Here is a 12,247-nt window from a genome sequence, read left to right as displayed (position 1 = left end):
AAAAACGCCATCTCTACAAAAAAAAAGAAAAATTAGGTGGCTGTAGTGGTGTGTTCCTGTAGTCCCAGCTACTCGGGAGGCTGAGGCCAGATGATCACTTGAGCCCAGGAGTTTGGGGCTGGGGTTGCAGTGAGCTATGATGACGCCACTGCACTCTAGCCAGGGCAACAGAGTGAGGCTCTGTCTCAGGAAAAAAAAGAAAAGAAAAGAAAAAGTTAGTGAGGAGAAAGGGTAGGATATGAAGTCTAAGTAATTGCGGGGGGTATATTGAGTGTGGCCTGGTACACCACTGTGAGGAAATTGGCTTTCTCACTGAGTGAGGTGAGACCATTGTGAGCAGAGGAGTTACATGACCTGACTTCTGTTTCAAGAAAATTACCATTTTGAGTGCTGTGAGAAGGATAGACTATGCAGAAGTCTATACTATACTATGCATAGTATTAGGATGTAGAATGTAGAATGCTTAAAACGTTTTGTCCCAGTCATCAAACAATATATGTTGCTTTGATTCAGTATCATAGCCTCTTTTATTTTATTTTATTTTATTTTTTTTTTGAGACAGAGTCTCACTGTGTTGCCCGGGCTAGAGTGCCATGGCGTCATCCTAGCTCACAGCAACCTCAAACTCCTGGGCTCAAGTGATCCTTCTGCCTCAGCCTCCTGAGTAGCTGGGACTACAGGCATGCGCCACCATGTCCGGCTAATTTTTTCTGTGTATTTTTAGTTGTCCAATTAATTTCTTTCTATTTTTAGTAGAGATGGGGTCTCGCTCTTGCTCAGGCTGCTTTCGAACTCCTGAGCTCAAACAATCCGCCCGCCTCGGCCTCCCAGAGAGCTAGGATTACAGGCGTGAGCCACCGCGCCCGGCCATAGCCCCTTTTAGTATATGCACAGCCATGATGCAAATAAGCCCCCTTTGTTGGCACTCAGTGATTTTCTGTCAGTTCTACTTGTAATGTAATTTGAGGCTTTAAATGCACATTACTTTGTTAAAAATATAGATCAAGTTTTGATAATGTAAATATACATTTTTTTCTATATAAACATAAACTCAATCAATACAAGTTTGTAATATTAGTTATCTATTGCTGGGTAACAAAGTATCCCAAAATGTAGCAGCTTAAAGCAACAATATTACCTGGGCACAGTGGCTCACACCTGTAATCCCAGCACTTCAGGAGGCTGAGGCAGGAGGACTGCTTGAGCCCAGGAGTTTGAACCTGAGCAACATAGTGAGACCCCATCTCTACACAAAAATTAAAAAAAAAAAAAATTAGCCAGGCACGGTGGTACATGCCTGCAGTCCCAGCTACTCAGGAGGCTGAGGTGGGAAGATTACTTGAGGCCAGAAGTTCAAGACCAGCCTGTGTGATATAGCAAGACCCCGTCTCTAAAAATAAACAAAAAAACAATGTGTGACTTCTGAGGCTAGGTCATAAAAGACATTGTGGTTTCTGTCCCATTCTCTTGAATTACTCTCTCTAGGGAAAGCCATCAGCCATGTTGTGAGGACACTTAAGCAGCTCCATGGCAAGAACTTCATGGCAAGAAACTGAGAGATCTCTTATAAACAGCCAGTGTCAACTCTTGCCAGTCATGTGAGTGAGCTATCTTGGAAGCAAATCATCTAGACCCAGTCAAGCCTTCAGATGATTACAACCTAATGAGAGACCCTGAGTTTGAGCCATTGAGCTAAGCTGTTCCAAAATTCCTAACCCATAGGAATTGTATAAAATGATAAATATTGGGGGGTTGTTTTGTTTTTGTTTTTTGAAACAGAGTATCACTCTATTGCCCAGGCTGGAGTGCAGTGGCTTAATCACAGCTCACTGTAACCTTGAACTCCTGGGCTCAAGTGATTCTCCTGTCTCAGCCCCCCAGGTAGCTGGGACTACAGGCGCGTGCCACTGTGCCCAGCTCTTGTGAGGAGCAACTTTTTAAGGAGATGATCAGGACTTCAGTTTTGGACATATAACCTTGAGATAACATCAACTAGACAGTTAAATATGTGTGCCTTTGTGAGTCAGAAGAGATAACGGAGCTGGAAATAAAAAATGGAATTATTAATGTATAGATGAAATTTAAAACTATGAGACTGAATGAGATCACCAAGGGATTGAGTGAAAACAGAGAAGAGGTTCAAGGACTGAACTCTGGGCCCCTCGTCTGTAAGAACTGCAAAGAGGACCCAGAAGGAGTAGCCCATGAGATCATAGGAGAACCAAGAAAGGAGAGCAGTGTACCAGAAGCCAAGAGGAGAAAATGTTTCGAGAGAGAGGATATAATCAAATGTATCGATTACTGCTATGGGTAAAGTGAAACAATACTGGAGGTAATTGGTGACCTTGATGGGAGCAGTGTTAGTGGAATAATAGAGGTAAAAGTCTGGTTGGAATGGGTTCAAGAGAGAATGGGAGAAAAAGCAGAGAAGCTGTAGCAGAGACACTTAGTATTTACCAGATATCCACAAGCTTCTCAAATTCCCCAGCCCCCCTGACCGTGTCACTAGTTCTAGCCAATCTGGACTCCGAAGTATTTAAGAGCTGGTATGTGATCCTTCAGCTCTGTTTTCCCCTGCCAGGTGATGTGTAAGGCATGTGTTCCACATGGCAGAGCTTAGTAGCCTGGATTCCCGAATCACTTTTGGGAAGGGAGCTGGTCTGAATTGCTACTAGACCCGCAATAGATTTTGTGTGAGCAAAAAATAAGCTTTTATTTGTAAAGCCTCTACTATTTTGGCATTCATCTATTATACAGCATAGCCTAGCATACCTAATACAAACTCCAAATATTATTTACTATTTTGAGAGGGTTTGTTTGTTTTTATAAAGGACAGCAGAAAAATGGGGTGGTATCTGGGGGGAATGTCAAATTCAGGGGAGGCTTGTTTTGTTTTAACTTTAATTTCTTTTTTTTTATAGAGATAGGGTTTCTTGCTCTGTCGCCCAGGATACAGTACAGTGACCCAATCATAGCTCACTGTAGCCTTGAAATCCTAGGCTCAAGTGATCCTCCTGCCTCAGCCTCCCAAGTAGCTGGGACTACAGGTGTGTGCCACCACACCTGGCTAATTTTTTAAATTTTTTGTAGAGACAGGGTCTCACTGTGTTGCCGAGGCTGGTCTCAAACTCCTGGCCTCAAGTGATCCTCCCACCTCGGCCTCCCAAAGTGCTGGGATTACAGGCATGAGCCACCATGTGTGGCCTGTTTTAACTTTAATTGAAGTAAAACAAACATACAGGAAAGTTCACAAATCATATGTACAGCTCAGTGAGTTATCACAAAGTGAACGCACCCAAGGGAAGGTGTTTAGAAGATGGAAGAAACGTCAGTATATTGGTGATGGATACGGGAGAAGGGGAAACTGATGATCTGGGAGCCATGTGCTTGAGTAGATGAGAAGGGCTGGGATCTGGTGCACACGTACAGGAGTTAGCCTCAGTAGAGCCTGGACAGCTCATCTTTAGTAAGAAGAGGGAATGCAGTCTGGCAGATGGGGTGAGGTGGTGGTGGAAATCAATGGAAGTTCTATTCTGATAAATTCTGTCTTCTCAGCGAAATTGAAGGGAAGGTCATCTGCTGATAGTGCTGAACATGGAGGAAGGAGATGATGAAAGTTGGAGGAGAGAAAAAGTGGAAGTTGTTGACTAGGGGAGTGGAAAAGTGAGTAGACATAGAAATATGGGGCTTCCCATGTAAAGAGTGGTTCTGGAACCTCTCCCCAGAAAAAAGCACACACCAGTCTAGGTCTGCATCCAATGGGACAAGACTGGAAGCCCTGGCCACAACCCTGGTACTGTCAGGAGCAGCTTGCTCATCTCTTGGAGGCCACTATCTTTTTTTTTTTTTTTTTAATTTCTGTCAATGTACTCAGTATTTTTTGTTCTATGGTCTTTTTTTTTTTTTTTTTTTTTTGAGACAGAGTCTCACTCTGTTGCCCTGGCTAGAGTGAGTGCCATGGCGTTAGCCTAGCTCACAGCAACCTCAAACTCCTGGGCTCAAGCAATCCTACTGCCTCAGCGTCCCGAGTAGCTGGGATTACAGGCATGCACCACCATGCCTGGCTAATTTTTTTCTGTATATTTTTAGTTGTCCAATTAATTTCTTTCTATTTTTAGTAAAAATGGGGTCTCGCTCTTGCTCAGGCTGGTCTCGAACTCCTGAGCTCAAACAATCCGCCCACCTCAACCTCCCAGAGTGCTAGGATTACAGGCATGAGCCACCGCGCCCGGCCAGGAGGCCACTATCTTTAAACAGCAATACAGACCCCACTCTGGCTTTTAGGATAGCTTTGTGAATTACTGGTCTATGAGGTTTTCATGTGGCCTGTGTCTTCTTACTGAAGACCTAGACATGCCCTAGTTTCCTTGTCACTCACCAACTTGGGCTCTGTGGTGTTACAGTGGCTATTTTGGATTGCTCTTCTTGATTTTAGTCTCAATCTCGGAGGGGATATCTTTGCATGCCTCCCCAGGTTCCTGTTGAGGGCATGCAGCCTCTTAGTTCCTCTGGCCCATTGTCAGACAAGGCAGCCTGCACCTTGGCCTTCTGGGCTGTGACCCTTGCTGGGGACCATCACTCTTGATTGTCCTGGTGGATGGGATTGGTGGCCTAGAAAAGCCCAAAATAATTTCCCTAATCTATTTAGTTTTACTCAGTGCAAGGTGATGCTGTTGGCCACTGGTGCCCCACCCCTACTTGCTCTGTGGTTCTCCAGGCTCAGTGCAGGAGAGGCTGCCAGGCCAGATATAAGGATACAGGCCCTGCTTCCCTGCCTGTCTGCACATTGAGCTTCTGCAAAAGATTCATTTGAAGAAGGAATTCCATAGCTTAAAGCAAAGATGACAAAAAGAAGAGGTTGAAAATCAGTTCTTTGAGCACACACACAGGAGCTACCTGACAGGAGCCTGGTGGGGGGATCCAGAGATAGTGTTCTTTTTTTTTTTCAGAGTGTTCTTGGATACCGGAGCCCCACAAATGCTACTATTGATGGCGATGTTGTCTGAGATCTTTTCATGAACTTTCTTGAGTACCTACTTCATGCCATGCTTAGGGTAGAGTCATTTGCCCAAGGCTACAGGGCTAGTAAGGGACAAGGGCTCAGTTATTCTGACTGGACTCCATGCTTTCGGAGGGCAGGCTCACATCTGCTTGGCTCACATTAACACCAGTGCCTTCCGGGCCCCTGGCCTGCCTGCAGTACTTGCCTCATGAGTCTTGGACTAGTTTTCACTGCCTTTTTAGCCCATCCAGCTAGATCCCTTTTCTCTAAAGGATCAGTGCCTGGGATGGTATCCCTCTACTGTGGACTGTATGTTGCCTGACAAGTGAAGGTCCTTCAGCTTGCCATTCAGGGACCCTAGAGGCTCAACGAGCCTAGCTACCAGCCTTGCAGAGCCATCTAGCCTGGTTACTGCTGACATCCACTTGTGGCCACCTCCACCTGACCCTGAGGCTGTGGAAGGACTGGGAGATCAGGCTGAGTTTGTCGTAGCCATCAAATGGGCACTGAGAGTTGTCATGTCTGTAGTTGTTTTTAATTAGTAAGGCAACCCTTCGTGCCAAATTCAAAAGGTACAAAAGGATATTCAGAGAAAAGCAAGGCTCCAGCCTAAAGACAAGCTGGTTGGCTGTGTCTTACTTCTTTCTCTGCAAGCACCTAGATAACCAAGAACTATTAATATAAGTCAACTCAGTTTTGAATGGGGAAATGTTCATGGTAGGATGTGGAGTGAAAGATACGAGGATACAGAATTGTTTAAATTCCTAGATCCAGTGCTTCTTTCCTGTAGTAACACTGACAACCTTACTTAAACTCTCAGCTTCGGTTCTTTCGTCTATAAAGCTAGCCTGATAGGAGCACCTGCCTCATAGAGGCGTGATCAGGATTAGATAACTTAATCCACATAAACTTCTTAGCACTATACATTGGCACTCAATAAGTGTTAGCTGCTATTGTTAAAAAAATTATTTACATTTTCTATATATTAAAAAAAAGACTAGGCCGGGCGCGGTGGCTCACGCCTATAATCCTAGCTCTCTGGGAGGCCGAGGCGGGCGGAATGTTTGAGCCCAGGAGTTCGAAAGCAGCCTGAGCAAGAGTGAGACCCCATCTCTACTAAAAATAGAAAGAAATTAATTGGACAACTAAAAATATATAGAAAAAAAGAAAAAATTAGCCGGGCATGGTGGCGCATGCCTGTAGTCCCAGCTACTCGGGAGGCTGAGGCAGTAGGATCACTTGAGCCCAGGAGTTTGAGGTTGCTGTGAGCTAGGCTGAAGCCACGGCACTCTAGCCAGGGCAACAGAGTGAGGCTCTGTCTCAAAAAAATAAAAAAATAAAAAAATAAAAACCTATCATAAAAAAAAAAGACTAGAAGGAGATATGTATGCTAAAGTATGAACAGTGAAAAATCCTGAGTGGTAGGAAAATGGTGGCATTTCTTGGTTTATACTTTTCTGTGTTTTCCAAATTTTCTACAATGAATATGTCTTCCTTTTATAATCAATATATAATCAATATAATCAGGAACAATATATTTAATTTTTAAAAAGGGAATACTCTGAACCCATTCCCTAGGGATTTGAGTTAGTACAATCCTGGTAAAGGACACTTTCCCTGCACTTACTATTGTTAATTATGCCAGTGATCCTGCCAACAGCACCTTCCCCCTTGCCCTTGATAATGCCTTTGTTTGCCCCACAGGAGAGCCCAAAGGATGGCTGCCGACATGCAGAGGAAGAGAAGCAGTGAATATCCTGATGGCACATTGGCTCCTTCTAATGGACAGAATGTGGAGAGAGCTGAGAGCCCCACACCAGGACTGGCCCAGGGAATGGAGCCAGGTATGAGCAGAGTGTGCAGCCCCAGCCAGCTGACAGCTGGAGCAGGCTCCAGGGGGAATTGATATTCCCAACTACTTTTTCCTTCCCACTCATTCACGCATTTGTCAGTCACTCATTGGATATTTGTCAAGTGCTGGGAGCAGGGCTCAGTCGGCATCTGGCCTTCTTCTCCACTTAGTGTTGTGCCTCTCGTCCTGTGCTCTCTGGCTGCCAGTGTGGGCTTTCCTCCTGTTCTCTGTTGTCTACAGGGCACCACCTCCCTGGCTCCTTCTCCCCTCCTCAGCTCTCAGCTTAAATGTTATCTCCTCACAAGTTAGCCTACTCTGACCACGCTCTGTATAGGACACTAGGTATTCCGTAATTTTATTTGTTTATGTATATATTGCCCTTCTCTCTCTTTCACAAAATTATGAGCACTTTGAGCACAGGGCAGTCATATCCCCAATGCTTGTTACAGTGCTAAACTTATAATAGAGACTCAAAATATATATGTTAAACTATTTTGTCAAATAAGTCAGTAAAAGAAAATTGACATGGTCCTTGCCCTGGGGGAGCCAGAGGCTAGTGGAGCCATTACAGTGGAGTCAGTCAGGAGCTATGGCCTGACTGGGGTAGAGAAGCCTTCTCCCAAGAAGAGAAACTCACTGAGTATGGAAGGTGCTCCAGTCACAGGGCACACAGCAGTGAACAATCAGGTGCCTGCCCTTGGTGGGTACCATTGTAATTGGAGAGAAGGACAGTAACTGGCAAGTGCCACAAGGGAAATCTAAGAGATGGAGTGCCTGGGGTTGGAAGTCAGGTGAAGAGAAAACTAACACCATCCCTGAGAGCTGAAATGTGACAAGCAGCCAGCCATGTGGGGATGTAGGAGACAGCAGACAATAGGTACAGAGCTCCTGAGGTAGGTTGGGGGCGTGTTGAGGATTTTCAAAGAACAGATGGAAGATAAGTATGACTGAGAGGGGCATGGGAGTGGGCTGTGAGATGGGAGTGAGAGAGGCAGGCAGATACCAGCCACCACTGCTGCCATGAGAGGTTTGGGTCTTATTTCCAGTGTGATGGGAGGAGACTGGTGGGCTGTAAGTTGCAGAGAAGCATGATTTATAGCAGACAGTGGCAGGAGGGAACAGTGGTTTGGCCCTGTAGGGAAAGGCAGTCATACTAGAGTGACCACGTTAGGCACTTTGCTGGTGAAAATGTCTGTCGGCAGCTCCCCTTCTAAGCACCAGTGCTTTTGGCCTGCAGGTGCTGGGCAGGAGGGTGCCATGTTCGTCCATGCCCGTTCCTACGAGGACCTGACTGAGTCAGAGGATGGGGCAGCTTCTGGGGACAGCCCCAAAGAGGGTGCTGGAAGTCCCCCACCACTGCCTACAGACATGCACCAGATCAGCCAGGACTTTAGCCAGCTAAGCACCCAGCTGACAGGTGTGGCCCGGGACCTGCAAGAGGAGATGCTTCCAGGAAGCTCTGAGGACTGGTTGGAAACTTCAGGTGCAGTTGGGCGACCAGCCACCGAGCTCCCCAGGGAGGGAACAGCTGAGGGGGATGAGGAGGATACCACGGAGGCATGGCGGCTGCACCAGAAGCATGTCTTTGTGCTGAGTGAGGCAGGGAAGCCCGTGTACTCCCGCTACGGGTCTGAGGAGGCACTTTCCAGCACTATGGGTGTTATGGTGGCCCTGGTGTCCTTCCTGGAGGCAGACAAGAACGCCATCCGCTCCATCCATGCAGGTGAGCCACCTGGAGAAGGGAATGGGGAGGGCTCCCCCGGTCAGGGTTAATTCATAGCGGGCTTTGGTTGGACCCCTACAGACTAGAGGACTGGAATATGCTGTGTGACTGCTGGTAAGTCCCTCTACCTCTCTGAGCCTCAAGGTCCTCATCTAAACAGGGGATAACAACACTGCCAGCCTCATGGGGCTGATGGGACTGTGGTGAGGAACAAAGGGCTCTAACATAGGCTTTGCCATTGGAGAGGGTGAGAATCTCCCTGGGGAGGTGACAAAAAAAAAATCCTGGGTCCTGAGTCCCACGCAGCCCTTGCAGCCCTTGCTAGTTGACTTAGCACTTACCATAAGAATGTGCTTTTTTTTTTTTTTTTCTATTTTTTTGAGACTGGGTCTGAAGTCTTGTTCTGCCATGCAGGGTAGAGTGCAGTGGCATCATCGTAACTCACTGCAACCTCAAAATCCTGGGCAATCCTCCTGCCTCAGCCTCCCAAGTAGCTAGGACTACAGGCCCGCACCAAGATGCCCCGCTAATTTTTTTCTATCTTTAGTAGAGACAGGGTCTGTCTTGCTCAGGCTGGAGAATGTCTGTTTTTCTGAAGAGCTTCCCGTGTTTCAGACGGAGCTAGTCTGTGAAGCAAGTGGCAGGGATGGGCCCTCAGTCTCACAGAAAGGGGGCGATGGGCTACTGTTTTTATCCTCAATATCCATAAGCCCCTACTGTGCGCAGAGCTCTGAGCAAGGAAAGGATGTGGAAAATGAAGGGCTGTGTGGGAAGGTGGGACTCTGAGGGAGCTGGGGCTGAGGCTGACATTCCTTCCCTGCCTCCCTCCCGCCGCCTCCTGCCCCCCCCCCAGATGGCTACAAGGTAGTGTTCGTTCGCCGGAGCCCACTGGTGCTGGTGGCAGTGGCACGCACGCGGCAGTCGGCACAGGAGCTGGCACAGGAGCTGCTCTACATCTACTACCAGATCCTGAGCCTTCTTACCGGTGCGCAGCTGAGCCACATATTCCAGCAGAAGCAGAACTACGACCTGCGGCGCCTGCTCTCAGGCTCTGAGCGCATCACTGACAATTTGCTGCAGCTCATGGCCCGAGACCCCAGCTTCCTGATGGGGGCAGCACGGTGCCTGCCCCTGGCCTCAGCTGTGCGCGATGCCGTGAGTGCCAGCCTGCAGCAGGCGCGTGCGCGCAGCCTGGTCTTCTCCATCCTGCTGGCCCGCAACCAGCTTGTGGCGCTCGTGCGCCGCAAGGACCAATTCCTGCACCCCATCGACCTGCATCTACTCTTCAACCTCATTAGTTCCTCCTCATCCTTCCGTGAGGGTGAGGCCTGGACGCCCGTGTGCCTGCCCAAGTTCAACGCGGCCGGCTTCTTCCATGCACACATCTCTTACCTGGAGCCTGACACCGACCTCTGTCTACTGCTCGTCTCTACCGACCGCGAGGACTTCTTTGCCGTCTCTGACTGCCGCCGCCGCTTCCAGGAGCGCCTTCGCAAGCGTGGAGCCCACCTGGCGCTGCGGGAGGCACTGCGCACACCCTACTATAGCGTTTCCCAAGTGGGCATCCCCGACCTGCGCCACTTCCTCTATAAATCAAAGAGCTCTGGACTCTTCACCAGGTGAGGGAGGGCCTTGAGGGCACTGCTTCAGGGAGACAGGGACATGGGGCTGGTTGGTCCTGAGCCCTGGGATACAGCCCTGAAGCTGACTTCCCCCCAATAGATGAGCATACTGGGTCTGTTTTACTCTGGCACCAGGGACCCAGATTCCCCATCACCCAACAGGTATACACCTCTCTACTTCATTACCCAGGAGACCTGGAAATGTTCAGTATACCCAGTGGAGGAAGCTGAACAGAGGTCTCCTGGGTCCCTTGCCCTGGAGCAGCTCTGCCTCAGGAGTTATTTTGGTCCAGCCCAGGATGCAGAGCCCTTCTCCACTCTTTCCACCAACAGACAGGCTGAGCAGATAAGGCCTCTGTTCTCCCTTTACCTGCTTTTGGCCCAGAGGGTTCTGAGCTTACCTTTACTCCAGATCTGTCACTCTATCTTAGACACCTAGACTCACACTGGCATCTCCAAGGATCACCAAAGACACCATGAACTTGAGGGGTGGGAGCAGACAGAGCTCCAGTTGGGTTGGGCCAGCCCTGTCCTGGGAAATCTGCTGTGGTAGGGAGACAATGCCCTCTCCTAAAGGAGCATATGGAGGGTAGGAGTCTCCCTGGCTAGGAACAGGTGTTTCTAGATCTCCAGAGAAGGCAAATGGAAGTCATTCCTTTGCAAACCCACTCCCCTATCTGCAGCCCTGAGATTGAGGCCCCGTATACCAGTGAAGAGGAGCAGGAGCGGCTGCTGGGCCTCTACCAGTACCTGCACAGCCGTGCCCACAATGCCTCCCGCCCACTCAAGACCATTTACTACACAGGCCCCAACGAGAACCTCCTGGCCTGGGTAAGGTGGCCCTGAGATGAGCTGGGCTTCATGGAGGTCCCAGGTAAGGGCCACAAGGGGCATCTAACCTAGATGACCAGCCTTTGCCCCCTTCTCCAGGTGACAGGTGCCTTTGAGCTCTACATGTGCTACAGCCCCCTGGGGACCAAGGCGTCAGCTGTCAGTGCCATCCATAAGCTGATGCGCTGGATCCGCAAAGAGGAAGACCGCCTCTTCATTCTCACGCCTCTCACCTATTGATGGGAATGTATGCGGGCTCAGCCTTCCTAGGCCCACTGGACAAAGGAAGCCATGGAAGCCTCCAGGTGGGGCTGGCCTCTCTTGCTCAGCTAGCAGGCAGGGACTGTGGGTTGGTGTATGCATTAAAGTGCTTTGGAGAAGACATTTGTTGAGCCCTGTCACTGTCCCTTCTCCCGTCTACTCTCACTTGCATATACCAGATTCTCCTTCCTAGCTCCTGCTCATGATTCCCCATACATGGGGTGCATGCACATTTGAGCCCCTCTCCTCCCTCCCTTGCATCAGCATCAGGCCGCACACATTCAAACTTGGACCATGGGCTGCTGTTTTGGTTCAGCTGAAGTCCTGCCATATGTAAAGGGTTCTCAGGCACCTTACTGCCCGACTCTACCTACTACCCAACCCCTATACTTAGTCTGAGCCCCTGATGCCTGCCCCTCTCACTCCTGGGTGGGGCCCCCAGTTTCATGCTATAAAAGATCACAAACTACCTTGGGAGCCCTGGCTGTGGCTCTGCTTGATGGGTTGCTGTAGTTCTGCAGGGGCTGAGCTCATAAGACAGCGACGGTCAAAATAGGGGGAGTCTGAGCCCTGATATGAGTGGGAGCACTTGGTGAGACAGCCCAGTGTTCAGCTCAGACACATTCAGAGTCCTGCCCTCCTGTAGCTGCAGGCCTCTGGAGAAACTGTCCCTGCATAGGCTTCCCATGAAGGGCTATCTTCCTCAGCTCCCCTACCAGAGCCAGCACTTTCCTCAAAATGGCCCCCAAGGCTGAGTGTGGTGGCTTACACCTGTAATCCCAGCACTTTTAGAGGCCAAGGCAGGAGGATCGCTTGAGACCAGGAGTTTGTCACCAGCCTGGGCAATATAGTGAGACCTTGTCTCTAAAAAAAGGAAAAAAGAAAGAAAAATGTACCTCAAGATGGGCCGGGCGCGGTGGCTCACGCCTGTAATCCTAGCTCTCTGGGAGGCCGAG

General features: G+C 49.0%; 1 protein-coding gene across 1 annotated transcript; it reads left to right on the top strand.

The window, feature by feature from the left end:
* Positions 1 to 3,560: 3,560 nt before the first annotated feature.
* MON1A (MON1 secretory trafficking family member A) lies at positions 3,561 to 11,414 on the top strand. Its single transcript, XM_012660064.1, has 6 exons — positions 3,561 to 3,663; positions 6,707 to 6,846; positions 8,092 to 8,577; positions 9,431 to 10,196; positions 10,883 to 11,030; positions 11,130 to 11,414. Exons 1-6 carry the CDS (start codon positions 3,608 to 3,610, stop codon positions 11,268 to 11,270), a joined length of 1,737 nt encoding a protein of 578 aa, XP_012515518.1. The 5' UTR covers positions 3,561 to 3,607; the 3' UTR covers positions 11,271 to 11,414.
* Positions 11,415 to 12,247: the final 833 nt, after the last annotated feature.

Source organism: Propithecus coquereli, unplaced genomic scaffold (assembly GCF_000956105.1).
Source record: "Propithecus coquereli isolate 6110/MARCELLA unplaced genomic scaffold, Pcoq_1.0 Scaffold1, whole genome shotgun sequence".
In the NCBI taxonomy this organism is placed as follows: domain Eukaryota; kingdom Metazoa; phylum Chordata; class Mammalia; order Primates; family Indriidae; genus Propithecus; species Propithecus coquereli.
Note: the sequence above shows the minus strand (reverse complement) of the source record. Positions and strands in the feature narration are given on the sequence as shown.